Source organism: Sapajus apella, unplaced genomic scaffold (genome assembly GCF_009761245.1).
Source record: "Sapajus apella isolate SASKATOON/1434 unplaced genomic scaffold, GSC_monkey_1.0 scaffold46, whole genome shotgun sequence".
NCBI lineage: Eukaryota > Metazoa > Chordata > Mammalia > Primates > Cebidae > Sapajus > Sapajus apella.
The window spans coordinates 3,323,001-3,340,016 of record NW_022436986.1 but is presented as its reverse complement, the minus strand read 5'-3'; the positions used below and the strand labels follow the sequence as shown (position 1 = coordinate 3,340,016).

The 17,016-nt window shown below is 49.9% G+C and overlaps 1 protein-coding gene across 1 annotated transcript in view; it reads left to right on the top strand.

Annotated features, from left to right (window-relative positions):
• The window catches only part of SHB (SH2 domain containing adaptor protein B), a 149,958-nt gene that overhangs the window by 42,087 nt on the left and 90,855 nt on the right, over positions 1-17,016 (top strand). The window contains exon 2 of the mRNA XM_032240123.1: positions 11,142-11,262. Coding sequence (XP_032096014.1) covers positions 11,142-11,262 — 121 coding nt within the window. The remainder of the gene's footprint in view (positions 1-11,141; positions 11,263-17,016) is intronic.

Sequence of the window (17,016 nt, the reverse complement as noted above, 5' to 3'; positions counted from 1 at the left end):
AAGGGAAGCAGACTGGCCTACAAATAGCTGCAGTTCAGTGCAGGATGTGAAGGCACCTTCACCCAGGCATTTACTCCCTGTGCCTCCCCATATAAATGCCAGCCTGCCTTAGGGAGGTGAACTGAGTAATGCCCATCTCCCCTAGGGGCCTGGACGCTCCACAAGAGCGGGGGGGAACAGGCCTGCCTTTTCTCTCCTCTTTTTTCCCTGCCACAGAGTCCACTGCCAGGCACGTGGAGGGAGGCTGAGGTGACAGGCGTAAACAGCGATAGACACTGTTACAGATCTACTTGACATTGCAAAGACCCAACCACAGTAACTTTCCTATACATTAGAAAGCGCTGAGTACATGTGAGAAACAGGCCTATGGGGTACAGGGATGGTTTCCCAGCCTAGATGACAGCACAGGAGGAAGAGTTCATCAAGGCTTGGTTGCTGGAGGATACAGCATTATTTTAAAAAGTGAATCAGCATTTATGGAGCACCTGATGTTAAGCGGAATATAATTGGGAGCCCTCAAACATGGGGCTGGTAATTGTGGCTGTTGCTGCGTATCCTCAATAAAGAGAGAGTGACTCTTGGGGAGAGCAGCTGTTCAGTGCTGCTTGTGCCTCAAAGGGGCCTGGCCCAGCCTTTCAGCTCCCCTGTGGGAAATGTGCATGAGTCATCCTAATGGGCCCCGTTCAGGGAGAAATGATCCTTCACTTAGCGTGGGTTCCTGGGCTTCTGCAGCTGATCATTGAAACACACTGTGCTGGCCCAATCTCATGCTCCTCCAGGCCTGAGCTCTTTCTCCCCTTTAACCTCGGCTTCTAGCACAGGTAGCACACATGAAAGAGAGGGTGCACTTGGTGACCCTCAGGCCCTGGCTGGGGCACAGACGCCTAGCTTTGAAAGGCACCACATTGCACAGGAAAGGCCTTTGGCTCACAGGCGCTGCTGTTTTGCTTTTACATACTTTTCCTGTGAGCACACTGGAAGTTATTTCTTACTGTATAGAGCCTTATGTTACCATGAGAAAGCCTCATGGGCATTCCTGATCCTTCCTTGGGAAGGAAACAGGGGACCAACAGGCTATGCCTATCAGAAGCAGAAAAATGCCTTAAATTAAGCTGTCTAAAACCAATGTGGGAGGCATGCTGTAATACATAGTTCAACAAATGGCATAGGTCCTCTCGTGGTTGGGATTTGGTGGGAGTCCGGTTCTGTCACCTGCTCAGGAATGTTCTGCTATGTCACTTGTCTACTTGGAACATCTGGTGGCTCCTCATCAACATGGGGAGAGGGCATAGTCTGGAGATGTGATGTCCAGGAGACCTTGGCAGGACATTTGCCCTCTCTAGGCCTTGGTTTCCTTGACTGTTAGAGGAGGGACTCTGCAGACTGGATGGTGTGTTGAGCTGGTGGTGATCACACACAGGGTGGTGCTAGCCCTGTTCTGAAGACACCATGTGCATTAGCTCAGGCAGGCCTTGCTCCATCCTCATGTCACAAATGAGGAAGGTGAGGACAGATGGCTAAATGATTTGTGGAACCATCTGGCACCTGTGACCCTGAGCTTAACTAGTACCTTCACCTTACCCTTCCAGCCTTTAGCTCTGAAGGAGAACAGAGAGGAAATCTTGTTCTTACTCTTTGTGACCAGGGCTGGTCTGAGAGCATTTTCTAGACAGTGGCCCAGGCCCCTAGAAGAGCATTCATACTCCCTAGAGCAAGAAGCCTGAGAGGAAGGGCTGTCTGGGAAGGTGGGCAGAGGTTGATGTGGTCTGCAGGAGAGCTGAGCAGAGCCAAGTTGAGGTTCAAGGGAGAATAAGGGGCAGTTCAGTCAATGGCTCCATGGAGACCCAGCCTGGCCCAGGGCCCACCTCCCACAAAGAGCTGTCCACGGCGATGAGTGGTTGGCCCTTGTAAGAGGAACAGGGGTGGGGGAAGGGGTTCTTCTGTGAGACAATTGAGGTGGATATTTTTTAAAGGTGATTTTAAGAGGAAAGTTAGTGGTATACCCATTGAAGAAACTGTGTGGAACAGGGAGTTCAGAAGCATAGATTGGGTTACCTGTTCCTGGCATTGACCTTACTAAGTTCATCTCCACTCAGGGCCTTCTGTCCCCAGTGGATAAATGGTTTTCAGACTATGCATGGTGTCACTTTCTTTAGTGGTACATGTTGGGATTCTGTGTAAATTGCCTTTGCAGAAATCATGCACACCTAAGAGTTTGAGACCTAGCAGAATAGACAATCTTCCAGGGGTCTTTTCAGTAGACTACAGACCCCTCCCTGGGTGTTTTTGTCCTCAGGAGGGATGTGCTGGATTTTCTATCCATAGTCCCTGGCTGAAAGCAGTTAAGAAATTCTAGGATTGGCCGGGCACGGTGGCTCACACCTATAATCCTAGCACTTTGGGAGGCTGAGGTGGGCGGATCAGGACATCAGGAGTTTGAGACCAGCCTGACCAACATAGTGAAACCCTGTCTCTATTAAAAATACAAAAATTAGCCGGGCATTGTGGCACGCACCTGTAATCCCAGCTACCCAGGAGAGAATCGTCTGAACCCGGGAGGCACCACTGTACTCCAGCCTGGGCAACTGACTAACTTTCTTTCTTTGTTTCTTTTCTTCTCTCTCTCTCTTCTCTTTCTCTCTTTCTTTCTTTTCTTTACTCCATCTCACAAAAAAGAAAGAAAGAAATCCTAGGATTGAGGTATTTCTCAGTTCAAAATAGAACCTCCCACCACTTGAAAGATGCTGAAAAGCCCTTCTCTACCACTTGAGGTTCTGGGGTAAACAGAGGGTGGAGCCAGGCTCTGTTCCCAGCAGCCTCCTACCCAGGACCCACAGCTCACTCTGAGGGGGTGAAGCTGGAAGACAGTGGGCTATATGTATGACAGAGAGAGAGAGACAGGCCGAACAAGCAGGCCTGAGAGGAGCTGACAGAGGCTGTAATTTGGAATGTGTTTTTCCTACAAGTTGGAGCCTGCAGGTGTCTAGGCAAGCAGCTGTGGCCGTGGGAGGAGCAGGACTGGAAAGACCAGTGGTGACCACTTTAACCCCCCACGCTCCCAGCCTCCTGACATGTGAGGCAGGTCACTGGCAGGTCTGTAAAGGAGCGTTTAGGACAGAACATCTTAGGTTAGTACAAAGAAACGGATAGTGGCTGCTGGGAGGCAGATTTCAGTTCAGTGCAGGGAAGACCAATTTAATAGTGATGGCTGTCCCAAAGGACTGTGTTGCCACATCATGTGCTCCCGGCCCCTGGAGGTATGTGGGCAGAGTACTTGGCAGGGGCCTTCACGCATGCAAGAGGGGGCTTAGAACTTTGAGGTGACTCTGCATGCGAGCCAGATCTTAGAAGGTAGAAAGTGAACCAGTCTTAAGTGGAGTGGACAAGCGACCTCCCCACCCTCTGATTTCCAGCAGTTGCAGCTGAGTGCATGAATATAGCTAATTAATCTTCCCTAAATTAATTTCCTTACCATGTCAGCGGTGATTTATTGGTGTGCCTATAAGGAGAGTTGGTCTATGATGATAGTCAAAGCTGAAGACAGGAAGAGGCGAGCAGCGGGGCGCTTGTGTGTATGTCCGCGTGGGGTGTCCCCACATCCCTGAGTGCTGTGGATAGATCCAGGCTGCTGGCCATAGGCAAAGACCACATAGTGCTGTCTCCCAGCACACAGGCAGCAGTGCCTTGAGAGTCGTGAGAGCTTCTCCACCACTTGGCCAGGTGCCCCAGTTAGGGCATGAATCTTACCCAAAGCATGAAAGGGGGAAAAAGGAGCATTCACAAATATTTTCCTTTTTGTGGTTGAGAAATAGGACAGCTGTTGTCATGCATAATTGTAGCCATTTTCCCTGGTAATCACTGGGGCCTTAGCCGGGGTTTCTTTTCATGTCTTTGTCTTGTCTTCCCTGCCAGATTTTTATCTTTTCATGGGCAGAGACCCTGCCTCAAGGTGCTTTTCCTTACCGTGTCGCTAACAGTGAAAACAAGACACACTCTCCTTTGCCTCACCACACTTAACCTTCGTCCTGGAGGTGCCACCTCCTCTGTAATGAGAACATGGCCTTTTCTTTATAAATTACTGACACATCCCTGTATCATCTGATCATTTGCTTGTTACAACCTTGATGTGAAGCTGAGAAGGCAAACCACCCTGCTGCATTTCACAGGTGACCTGCCGAAACTCAGGGAAAACAGGTTGCCCAGAGTTACCCAGCAGGGGTATAGCAGAGCCAGTTCCAGAGCTCCACTTGCCTGGACTGTCCTTGCTTGGCCTCATCCTTTCTGCACTACCACCTGCCTTTCTGTATATTTGCACAGCCTCGGGCAGCTGCTGCAACCTAGCTGCCACTGGTCAGCCTCGGGGCTTTAGAAACCCTGCCCGCCTCAGCCATGGTGGGGTTTCTGCAAACAGCCACCCACTTAGCCAGTCCTTAAAGCCAGGGTTCTGCTTGAGGCAGCTCAGACCTCTGTGCCCAAGTTGAGTCGGGCTCTGCACTGGATGTGCACTGGAAAGATAGTGAGAGTGGCATCCAGTCAGCTGAGCCTCCACCCAAAGCAGAAGCCCATCGTAGAGCTTCTGTTTGGACACCCCAAGGAGCAGGGGCTCCCTTTCCCAGGCAGCGTGTTCCTTTATTGGCTGTCGGATGTCTTTCCTGAATCACCTAGCTGGCCTCTATGGCTGCTGGGTCTGCACAGAACATCTGTCCACTGCCTCTTCTCTGAGAAGCCTCTTCATTATTTGAAGCCCTCTCCAGACCCCCAGATCTCTGTTCTTTAGTGTCATCTTTGTTGGCATGGCAACAGAGCCTCCTTCCTGTGGACATCAGGCCTGCCAGGTCCTGTGTTATGAGGGGTCCCAAAGGAGGACTGGGACTTTAGGCATCGGAGAGGGGACAGAGGCACTTCTGCTGCTGCTGCCACCTCACACCCCCAAATGCTATTTGCTCATTTTCAAGGAGCCCTCCTGACCCCCAGAGTTGGTGAGAGGGACAGGGCTCCTGGCAAGCCAAGACAAAGAGCCCCAGGCCATCATTCTCTCACAGTGACCCCCCGCACAGCCAGCGGCAGGCTTGTATCACACACCACCACACTGCATTTTTAGCCAGGTGAATAATGAGTATTAAATTACAATGCAGTCAGCACCTCGGGTCTGCGCACCTACAGCCTTGCTAAGGCAAAGGAGACAGTGCCTTGTTTTCACTGTTTGTTAGCATGGCCCCAGGCAGAGGGGCTTGGTTCATGACCTTCCTGTGGTATGCCCAGCAGCACTCCGAGGGTATATGTGATGTGATGAGGGGAGGCATGGCTCCATCAGTCATCAGATTCCCAAAGAGCTCTGTGGCCCCCAAACTGTTAAGGAAATTAGTGTACAATCTTAAAGATGAATCAGTGAGAAAAGGGTCTGACTGGGAGCATTGAGAACATTCTCAAGTGCATTCATATGCCGTTTGCTTTGGAGTAGAGCAGAAAGAAGTCAAGGGCCTGCCAAGAATCAGGGGACTTGTGGGGTGCTGCCTCCTCACTTTCCAGGGCAGGAGAGCAGCACAGAGACCCTCTGGTCAGCAAGCTCATGTCTGAGTTGGTAGTTCCCAGACAGCAGGGCACATAAGGGTGACCATGGGGCAATAGGGACAGTGTAGGCCACCCAATCCTGAAAGATGGCAGCCACTCTGCCTCTCTCACCGTTTTTTTTTTTTTGAGACAGAGTCTCTCTGTGTTGCCCAGGCTGGTATGCGGTGGCGTGATCTCGGTTCACTGCAACCTCCACCTCCGGGGTTCAAGCAATTATTTTGCCTCAGCTTCCCAAGTAGCATGTGCCACCATGCCCAGCTAATTTTGTATTTTTTAGTAGAGATGGGATTCCACTATGTGTTGGCCAGGCTTTGTCTTGAACTCCTGACCTCAGGTGATCCGCCTGCCTTGGCCTCCCAAAGTGCTGGCCCAGCCTCATCATTCTTTTTCTATTGAGATGGAGTTTCACTCTTGTTGCCCAGGCTGGAGTGCAATGGCTTGATCTCAGTTTACTACAACCTCCGCCTCCCAGGTTCAAGTGATTCTCCTGCTTCAGCCTCCCGAGTAGCTGGGATTACAGGCATGCACCACTATACCTGGCTAATTTTTTTGTTTTTTTAGTAGAGACAGGGTTTCTTCATGTTGGTCAGGCTGGTCCCGAACTCCTGACCTCAGGTGATCCACCTGCCTCAGCCTCCCAAAGTGCTGGGATTACAGGAGTGAGCCACTGTACCCAGCCGTGCCTCATGATTCTTTTCAGCAGGTTTAAGCAATTTCAGCAGGGATTCCCTTTGCCTTTCTGCAGTGGCTCCTCTTGGCACTGCCAGCAGTCCTTCCTGGAGCTGGTGATTTTCCTGGAGCAAGCTTGTTGAGAGCAAAGTGGCCTTGGCCTGAAAGCTGTTGTGGGTTTAAAACAGAGAGTCTTGCCTTACACACCCTCGGGGCTAGGATCCCTGTTGGGCTGCCCCCCACCCCTTCCCTTTTGGGGTAGGGGCAGGGCAGAAGTCTGTTTTATTTCTTTTTAATTTTTTATTTCCATAGGTTATTGGGGAACAGGTGGTGTTTGGTTACATGAGTGAGTTCTTTAATGGTGACTTGTGAGATTTTGGTAGCCCTCTCCCCCTGCACAGGCCGAATGTGGAGCCAGCCTACATGATTGCAGAGGTTGCCATTTCCTCCACATCTTAGATCCTGGGGATGGCATGTTGGATCCTCTCTTTCTCCAGTTGACCCCCAGGGAAGAAAGCAAAAGGGCAGCAGTTAACACAAACTTCTTGTTTCACGTCAATGAACAGGGCTAAGCAATATCTGGGCAAAGTGAAATTCCAGAGTAATGTCTAGAGGCTTGCCTCTAGACTGGTGGGGAAGGGTGCTGGCTCTAGCTTATTGTTTCCTAAGCTTTCCTGATAAGGATCACCTGATCTGCTTGTTAAAATACAGATTATTGGGGCTAGGAATCTGTTTCCTTAACAAGCATTCCAGGCCACTCCTATCTTCAGGCAAGTTTGGGAAACAGTCTGTCTACTATACCAAAAATAACCTGTGGAAGAGGAGTGCTTTTAAGCAAGTTTAGTTTTGCATATAGTACACGAATATGTTCTCCTTGTTAGAAAATGTTTTAACATTACAGAGAAGTAGGTCTTCTTTTGACTTCCCCTAAGCACCCCATGATGAGTCCTTCCCTCCTCCCCAAAGAGGAGTCAGTTTGGAGTGTACATCTCCCAGAGCTTTTCTTTAACTTAATAGAGATACAGGTTTCTGTTTTGTTTTTCATAAGTAGGTATCATGTTGTGTTTATCATTCCAAAGCTTGTTTGCGTTCCATTCAGAGCTATGTCGTGGAGCGCTATGCCAGCTCACGCAGAGCAATTGCTTTTTTTTTTCCCCCCCAGCCTGCTGCATAATGTTACATCATATGGAACTAGCACAGTTTATTTAGCAGTTCCCCTGTTGATGGATGTAGCAGTTTCGGGTGGTTTCTCATGATTCCTTCAAGCAGCATCCTTGCCCATGGACCCTAGTGCACATTTGGGAATAAATACTGAGAAGTTAAATTGCTGGGTCAAACTAGGTGCATTTGGGGATTTCAATGAATTCTGCCCAAAGTTAACCCTTCTAAGTGTCTCCACCAAAGTACATTTCCACTGAGTATGTGGAGAGGACCCAATTCTGCACGCAAGTGCAGCTGTCCTACAAAAGCAACTGAAACTCACCAGTGCACAGGGAAGCGTGGCCAAGGGGCAACACCCACCTTCCTCTAGTTCTTTCCCTTGGAGATGAACAGCTGCAGACTACTTCCTATCACAAAGTGAAGCTCCCAAGATAAAAACACAGGGGCCCCAGCAGTGTGTGCGTTACAGAGAGGAGGCATGGAGAAGCCACCCCCAGGCCACTGCTGGTTTGCTAGGTGACTGTGACAGTGCCCTGCCCTCTGAGCTGCAGTCGGCCCTGTGGAAAACAAGGGGAGGCTAGACCAGGTCTCTGGGAGGACAAGCCTGTGGAAGCCCTTTAGGGGCTTTGGGCTGACCTGGGGTCTGTAGTTTTGTCTGAAAGCAAGAAAGATGCTTGTCTGGGGTTTAGCACTCATCCCCAGAGGCCAAGCAAACAAAAGAAGATGTGGCTCACTGGCTAAGCAGCGGCACTCTACAGCTGTTTTTCTGCTAGTGCTCAGCTCTGACTCTGTGGCTGCCAGGTCTCTGCCAATCTGAGATCAGAATCAAAGGAAAGCTTCTTGTATACCTAGGTGGTCTGGCCTGCAGAGGAGTCCCAGCTGGCTCCCTTTTGGTTTAATTGTTCAGTTAGATGTACAGGAATTGTCTGCTAACTGGGAAGTTTTAAAGCAAAGCAAAATCAATCTCATCAGAAATCCAATCTCACATCTGGAGAAAACTCATTCCCTTTCTTTTAGCTCAGAAAAGCAGCAAACCTCCTGCCTGGCCATCTGGACTTGCAGTGAGCCCCGGGCAGCTTGGACAGTCGTTACACTGCACAGTCCTGGTGGCTGGGGCCTCTGGTAGTTCACAGGGCACTCTGGCTGACTGCCTCTCAACTCTCAACACCTGGTTGAATTTTTATTCCCAAAACTAGGACATGATTTTGCAAAAGGTCATGCAGTTCAGTGTACTATTTGCCAAGTTTCAGGTTGCTCAAACCTCAAGTTTCTTTTTCTCCACCAACCTCACTTTGAAGTTTAAAAGTAAATTGATTAAATATACATTTTAGGAACTTTCCGATTTGCTTCTTATACTAACAGAATTCTAGACCTCTTTTTTTTTTAATGGAAAGATTTTCATCTGTCAGTAAGGTAAACAAGGAACCATATGCCAGCAGAGACCAAGGGCTTTTCCTGGTTTTAGGATTTGTAAATTCTTATTGAAACGGAAATAAGCAGAGCAGGCAGCTCCGTGACAGCCTAAGCTCAGATCTCATTTTAACTAGAAAATATAGGTAGCACTTGCTGAATCACAGGCCTTCCAGAACTCCTGTCCCAGGGCAAGCAAAGATTTGGTTTATATCCTGGAAACCTCTGTGTTTGCAAATTACAGAGCACTTCTGAGAGCTGGAATGGCGATTTGTAGATTACCATGGAGACTGGAACCCAACTGCCCCTCCCACCCCACCAGCAAATTCCCCAAAATGATTTTATTTTCCAGGGGAAAAAATGTTTCCCCTCCTTATTGCAGAGTAGATGAAGGATGTTCATGTTGAAATGAGACAGTGAGGAAGTCTGGGACAAGAGAAATGAGATTAGATGTCATCCACAGCAGCTACATTTTCTCCATTTGGATGTCTGGCCCCTTTTGAACTCTGAGACACAAAACTCTGCACCTGACCAGTGTCTGAACTGTTCTGTTTGACAGCAGTTCATGTGTATAATTTTCTCCCTAATGTGTTCCGCAAATGGTAGAGTAGAAATAACAAATGAAAGACATTGTAAGGCCTAGCTCTCTCCCATCCCTTCTTTCTCCAGCTTCGTGTCATTTGAGCTCAGTGGGTCTCAAGGAAGGCTGCCATTACAATGTCAGCATCTGGAAGCCACCCCCACTGCGACTCAGAGCCTGACCCACAGCCATGGAGAAAGTGGTTGAGTAGGGGCAGCAGGATCTGTAGATGTTCTAGTGCTGGGCACTCTGGGCTTCAGTTTTCACTGATGAGCTTCTCTTGCTTGGGGAGCAGTAAATGCTGTGTGCTAAACCTCCTGTTGGCCTCCAGCCACTTGCCAGGGACAGAGCTGCCGCCTGCTGTCCCTCCTCTGGCACCACATTCCGGGCAGCTGGCAGTCACTCACTCACCCTGCCAGGGTGGCTGCCACAAGCTGCCATTTACCAGGCAGACAAAGGGGGATTTTCCCTTCCCGTGAGTTTGCAGGCCCCTCAAATGCCTTACATTCCAGGAGCTAGGAGAGAGAGCAGGCTCCTGTGGTTTTTAATTAAACCTATAATTTAAATAACAATTCATGTAACCCCAAGGGTTGAGAGGAACACTAACCTACTCCCTCCCAAGAGAAGCAGCCGGTTGGTGCTGGCTTGAGGGCTTGGACTTTGCCGGATAATGTGACCAAAGAGGGCAAGAGGAAAGTCCCAGGGCAAGTTTGTGATGAAGAGGGGTTATGCAGGAGGGGCATGGATTAGGTGGGTTCTGTGCCCCTCCTAAAGGTTGGGAAGTAAAAAGGAGGAGGAAGAGTGGCCACGTTTAATTGGAGCCTCCAATCGAGAATTTTTACTTTTCTCCAGGGAAACTGTGGAATGGTGGTCTCTGAAGTGTTAGAATCCCAAACACTCAGGTTCTCATGGGAGTTTCCCCCACCCCCAGGTGACTCACTCTTTGTGAGTTGTCGAACTTTTCTCTGGGGAGAAGAGGCAGGGGCGTGTTCTGGAATACAAACAAGTGGGGAGGTTAGGCAGGGGCCCTGGGAGGCGGAAGATCTGACCAAGCCTCTGCTCACACTGGACCTCAGTTTCCCTGTGTTGTCCAGGGGCCTTTGTGTTTATTGTTTCTAGGGTCCTTTATGGCCCTGACTGACTGACTGTCCATCCTTGGGCTGCTTTTGTGTTTTTATTTGGCCTGTCTGGGGCTACTGTGATCTTTATAGTATGTTGATCTCACCAGATTGTTGTCTGATGACCCAAGGCATGGTTGTGTTCCAGGTTTGGGGAAATGGAACGCCGAGCTAATTATCTGTAGACAAACTCTTCTGTGCCTCAGCCAGCACCAGGGGCTTGTCAGCATTTCTAGGCTTTCTGAGATCTCGCTTCCAACTTTTCCTCCACTTCCATTCCATTAAGCCGAGCAACTCGCATTCCCTGAGGATGCCCTCCAGGTTCTTGCCTCCATGTTTAGTGTACATTGTTACCTCCACCAGATGCCCTTCTGTTCTCACCTCACTGTGCCCGGAGCGGGCCAGGCATGCAGCAGCTCAGAGGGCCTTCCCCTTGGTGAAGCCCTGCCAGCGTGGGTCCCATTCGTCAGCCCTATGAGACGTGGAGCTCCCTGAGACCGGGCGTCAGCTTTGGTTCCTGCCTTCCCTGCCTTTCCTTGCTCATCTAGTTGAGGCTCAAAGCATAGCTGTGAAAAGATGTGGAAAAAAAAAAGCCAAAGGTGGACTTACACCCGCCATCTTCCTTCTTGCAGGTGACCATAGCAGATGACTACTCAGATCCTTTTGATGCCAAGAATGATCTCAAGAGCAAAGCAGGAAAGGGGGAGAGTGCAGGCTACATGGAGCCCTACGAGGCGCAGAGGATCATGACAGGTAAGTGGAGCTGGGGCTCATGGCTCAGCAGGAGGGAAGAAAGAGGAAGTGAAGGCACTGCTGGGTGGTCCCCAGCTACCTTCAGTGGGGGCATGGTGTGTGCTTTCAAGGTGGTAGGTGGGAGCAGTGCTGTATTAAATCTTTCCCATGATTTACCTGCTTATGTTTCACCTATATTGGGGAAAAAAACTGGCAGGGCACCATGATAGTCCAGATACAAGGATATCATATACAGTTAACCAAAGGTAGGGGCCAAGAAGTAAGTAGGGAGAAGAGGGAGAAAAAGTAGTTTTATCAGAAATTTCTGAGTGAAGAAAGATAAAGCATTTGAGACATGAAACTTTACTTGGAGCTTCCTACTAGGCAGGGCAAAAAGGAAAGCAGGTTGGGTCACCTGGCTTTCATCGCTTAATAGAAGAGAGCTGACCAGATTACTAGTAGAGACAAAATTATTTCTGGCCACATACCAAGAAATCTTTGTTTTGGAGTTGGAAGCAGCATAAAGAACCCTGGTCTATGTGACAGGGTTACAGGAAGCATGGATATGTTCCCTCCAGTGGCTGCTTTTCTGTTGGCCCTTGATGACAAAACCTTGTCAAAGCAATTATGTGGAGTCAAGAACGTGGCTGGGCATTCAGCATCCGGGGGGCCTATTTTAGCCAAGATAATACAACACTTGGAGGATCTTTAAGGAGTAAAGGGTTATCAGACATCAGTCATCTTGTAGGCAGGATTGGGGGAAGGTCGAAAGCAAAAGGGAAACCCCCTGTTGTGGCTTCACCTGGCTCAAGGGGGCAGCTGTGTGGGCTGGCCCCTGTGACCTCACATAGGCAGGGCCATGAACTGGGGCACATCAACACATTGTGCTGCAGGGTGCAAGAAAGTGGCTGGGAGGAGCAAGTTTGGGCAGCCCTGGCTTTGGAGGCCTACCTAATTGGTATCCTGTATATCTGGGGACTTGGGATACAGATACCTCTTTTCTGTGGCCCTCTTATTACTTATTTGTCTAGTTTTTTTTTTGTTTTGTTTTGTTTTGTTTGCATTCCTACCTTTAAGAAGGAAGAGGAAGTGGCATTTACTGAGCACTTAGCCTGTGCCGGGTCCATGTCCAATGTCAGCTTATTGGGCTGTGGAGCCCATGCAGGTTGATTGTTGAAGGATCTGGGTGTACCTTCTGGGCTCTGCCTCTGCTGTTCTCTGTCTCCTGCTCCTCCTGTTCATGGAAGGAGATTCTTTGATCACCATTGTGGCCTCCAGAACTCTTGGCCACTTTGTGAGGGGCAGCATAGAGGGCAGTGGACCAGCTTAGGTGCAGCCTTCTGGAGGATTTCCCTCGCACTCAGTCCCATCTTTCTAATCTCCTCTGGCAAAGCAGTCTCAGTGGGCAGCAAAAGGCCAAGAGCTGAGCTTGTGTTTGGTGCCAGGGTCCTGAGGGAAGGCATCCTGTTCTCTTTCCCTTGGGGAAGCCGGCTGGCTTGGGGAGTTCTTGCCGCAGATGTGTATGCATGCCTGGACCCTGTGATAACTGCGGCCAGCGCATCCCACCCCCTCCACCAGGCCTGGTGAGACACCAGCTCTGAGGAAGGCCCAGGACCAGCTCCAGCCCTTGGGCTGTGGCCTGCACCTCCCTGCAGCTCTGTCAGTCTTGCATTCAGCAGGCGTTGGCTCCAGCTTAAAGGGGTGGTGGTTACAGCAGTGACTTTGGGTCATGTTCAGAATGTCAGGGTGGGGAGGGATCATTGAGGTCATCTAAACCTAACAGCCTCATTTTACAGACGGGGAAACTGAGGTTAGGGAGGGACAGAGACTTGCTTGAGGACACACAGTGAATTGATGGCAGAGTACTAAGTATGGCCTGGGCTTTGCGAACTTTGGGTACTAAAGGAAGTGTCATGTTAGTGTCAGATGCCCAGGCATCCTAGACGTGAAGAAATGGCAGGAACCTCTGTCAGGGACCAGACTCCATGCTGGGCACTTTTACATATACCCTCATTAAGTCTCTTGATGTCTCTTCAAAGGAGATGTCCCATTTTACAGCTGAGGGAAACTGAGAAGTTCAGCTCCTTTCCTGGAGTTGCACCAATGGAAGTAAGTGGCTCAGTCTGAGTGCAGAACATGGCACATGGAGGTCCCTTGGAGCCACAGGCAGGATGTTATAGGAGTCCAGACTCGGGAATGAAGGGGAATGGGAGAGGGCATCTGTTGGGGGCCCGACCTCGTGGAGGGTTTTCCCCTGCCTGGTGCCTTAGGAATGGAGCCAGAGTCCCCTACTGGGTGCTGCTGAAGACTTCAAAGGTGAGTAGCAGTTCATTTGGGTAGAAATGACCTGAGGGACTTCAGCTTTTTTTTTTTTTTTTTTTTTTTTTTTTGAGACAAGGTCTTGCTCTTTTGCCCAGGCTGGAGTATAGTGGTACAATCTTGGCTCACTGCAACCTCCACCTCTCAGGCTCAAACAGTCCTCCTGCCTTAGCCTCTCGAGTAGTTGAGATCACAAGCACATTCCACCTTGCCAGGCAAATTTTCTTGTAGTTTTAGTAGAGACGGGGTCTCACTGTGTCTTCTAGGGTGGCCTCCCACCTTGGCCTCCTAAAGTGCTGGGATTGCAGGCATGAGCCACTGCTCCTGGCCAACTTTGACTTTTTAATGAGGGCACACCCCACAGGGTCAAGTCCAAGGCAGGGCAGTTTGATTTAGCCAGGAACCTGTTAAGACCTCATGCATTCTCTTTCCAAAGAGGCATTCTAGCATATGCCGCTCTATGCTTGCTTCCTAGCTTGGCAGCTAGGCCCAAGTTTATCCACATTTCTTGTTTTTCAGAATACAGGTGATTAAAAGGGGTGTTTTCTGGTTGTAACGATCCTTGCTGAAGCTCCTCTTGACTCAGAATTATTTGTGTGTAATTCTTTGTGGCATCACCCCAGTGATGGATGGCAGGGCTGGATGTGGGCTAGGATGAGCCATTGGTGCGTAGATGCTCCAGGAGGCTTGCAGAACTGACGTGAAGCTCTTTGAGGCGGAGATGGTGGCAGAAGAGAGGGTGGTGCTGGTGATGGCAGTGGAGTAAGAGTGACATGGAAAAAGTTAAACCTTTTAGAGTGACCGTTTTTAGATGATATTACATTTTATATGTGTGTGCATGTAACTTGTAGTTACAGCATCTTGAATCAATAAGCGTAATGCTGACAAGAAGGCTGTCCCCTCTCTGTGCTACAGACGATGTACCTGTGCAGGAGGAGCCTGGGCTGGAGTTAAGCAGCTCTGGGATGGCCACTTTCCACCTGAATGACCCAGGGACCTCGATTGCCCCCTGCAAGGCAGTAGCCTCAGAGCGGGCAGTCATTAGTGCTTCTAGCCGCTTTGGGCTGCTAACTGGCTGTGTGACGATGGGCAGCACGTTGTGTGCCCTCATGTTCACTTATGTATGGAAGGATGAGCCAGTGATAATAACAACAGGGAGGCAGCTGGTAAGCTCTCTAGTACTTGCTTACAGCACTTAATGTCAATTCTTAACTGGGTCCTCACCATTAACCTTTGGAATGTAGGCTGCCCCACTTGACCAGTGGAGAAACCAAGGCACAGAGAGGTTAAGAAACTAGCCCAAGACATCCCAGCTAGTAAGTCAGTGATGGGGCTGACTTTCTAGCCTGTTTGATCCATCATTTGGGGCATTCTTTCCAGGGCCCACCCAGCCCTGGTGCACTGCAGTTTGATCTTCAGATTCCCCAGCACAGCCAGCTTGGGCAATAATTCACTGACAAGGTTTCGTCCTCTGTGTCCCTCGGCTCCATGCAGCAGGTGGTGGGGAGCGTGGCCCAGCTCTGTGGCCTGTAACTAGGATGGAGGGCCTGGGGAAGTATGCCACTTTCTCCCAGGGGCTCCTCTTCACTCCTGCCCTCTGAATGTCTCAGCTTATCCTCTCCATGGGCTCCAGTTTGTGTCACCTGCAGGAATATGTTCTGGCTCCAAGATGGATGCTCAGCCCTTCACAAACCTCAGAGCCCAATTGCCTGGGCCTCACTTGCCATCCCCATCGCCTCTCTCACCCCAGCAGTATCTCTGGGGGTGTCTCCTTAAACCCTGTAGCTCTGTGGAACCTAGTTGGAGATCTAGTGACCTGGCTTAAGCTTTCTTTTTTATAGGAAGGGAAACTGAGGCTCAGAAAAGTTATAATCCTTTTGAGATTTTTTTTAAAAACCCACTTATTAAATGTGAAGCTGTCTTGTAAACCAGTGAGCTGCCCATCCCTAGAGGTGTCAAAGCAGAAGCAAGACAGCCAGCATTGCGCAGTGACATGAAAGGGAGTTCAGTCTCAGATAGGTGGCTGGCTCAAACCACTTCTGAGGTCTACATTAACCCTGAGCTCCCAGGATGCCATGATCCACTGTGACCTGCCTTTCAAGCCCAGTGACTGTCATTAGTCACCCAGGACCAGCCCCACAAAGATAGCACCTGAGACCAACTCAATAGGACAGGTCTGGATAGGGCTGGCAGCTTCCTTTCTCACTGCTGGCCTGGCTAATTGTTCAGTCCTCTTTCCCCTTTTCGTCTTCCTTGACTCGTCTCTCATGATACAATTCTGGTCTTGGCCTTTTTCCATGCCTTGCTGCCCATCTGGGTCTCAGTTTCCTCGTGTATAATTTAAAGAGAAAGAGCCAGAGCATTTCTGGGTTTTCTTCATGCCCTAACGTCGGTGTATTTGGAATCCTCAGGCCACGCCTCCTGTTGAGGCAGTGATCAGGCTGCTTCACAACCCTTTCTTTCCCTCTTCAGGTCTTGATTCCAGGCTTAAGGTCCCCAGGTGCATGGCATCCTGCTGATACAGTACGAAGGGCACTGGATTCCTATCAGGCCGACCTGGGTGCCTGGGTGGGTGACAGTTCTTAGCTCACTGAGGGCTGTGGTGTCATTGTAAAATAGGGCCTGCGATGCTGATGCCCATGTGGAAAATAGGCTTTGCACATGTGCATGAGATTGTTGTTATTGGGGGCGAGAGGGCCTGTTTGGTCCTTCCTGTGGTATACTGTGCTGTTGAATTCTCTAGTTACTCTTTGTAGGATCCCCCACCCATCTGGAAGTAGGTTGCACCCTCGCCAATGCTGGAGCAGGTGGTCCCTGGGCCCTGTGCAGTGCACTTGGTCATCACAAGGGCTCCAGGCCAGGCTCTGTTGGTGTCTGGACCGAGTAATTGGTGCAGACACCACCACTGCCCTCCAGGAACATCCACAAAGCAGACAGCCATGGACCTGGGGTGGTCAGTGGTGGGTGCACTGAGGTGAGAGTGTGGCTCTCCAAGAGTTCAGAGACGGGAACAAGGGCTTCCAATTTGGGTGATCCAAGTAGAGTGGGTTGTGGGAGGTGATGGTGACGAGAACTGAGTCAGACAACCCAGGCTGTGGGGAGAGTTTGAGAAAGGCATAGAGGGTGGGCCTTTGTTGCTAGAGAGGAGTGGCTGGAGATGAGGCTTTTGATAGGATAATGATAGGAAAAGCTCATGGGGCAAGAGCATGTAGATATTGATTGGGATCTGGAAGCCCAAGTTAACCTAAAGGCAGAGAGTGTTTCAGTACCTGAGACCCTCTCTCCACTGGCCTTCAGTCCCAGGAATTCTGAGGTACCCAAGGAGTGGTGGTGACATGCATGACACTCACTAGCTTTTGCAAAGGGCTTGCCTGTGTGCCAGACACTGCTCCAATACTCTCCATTCATTAGCTCACTTAATCCTCGAAACAAGCCTGTGAGGTGTAGGAATGTTCA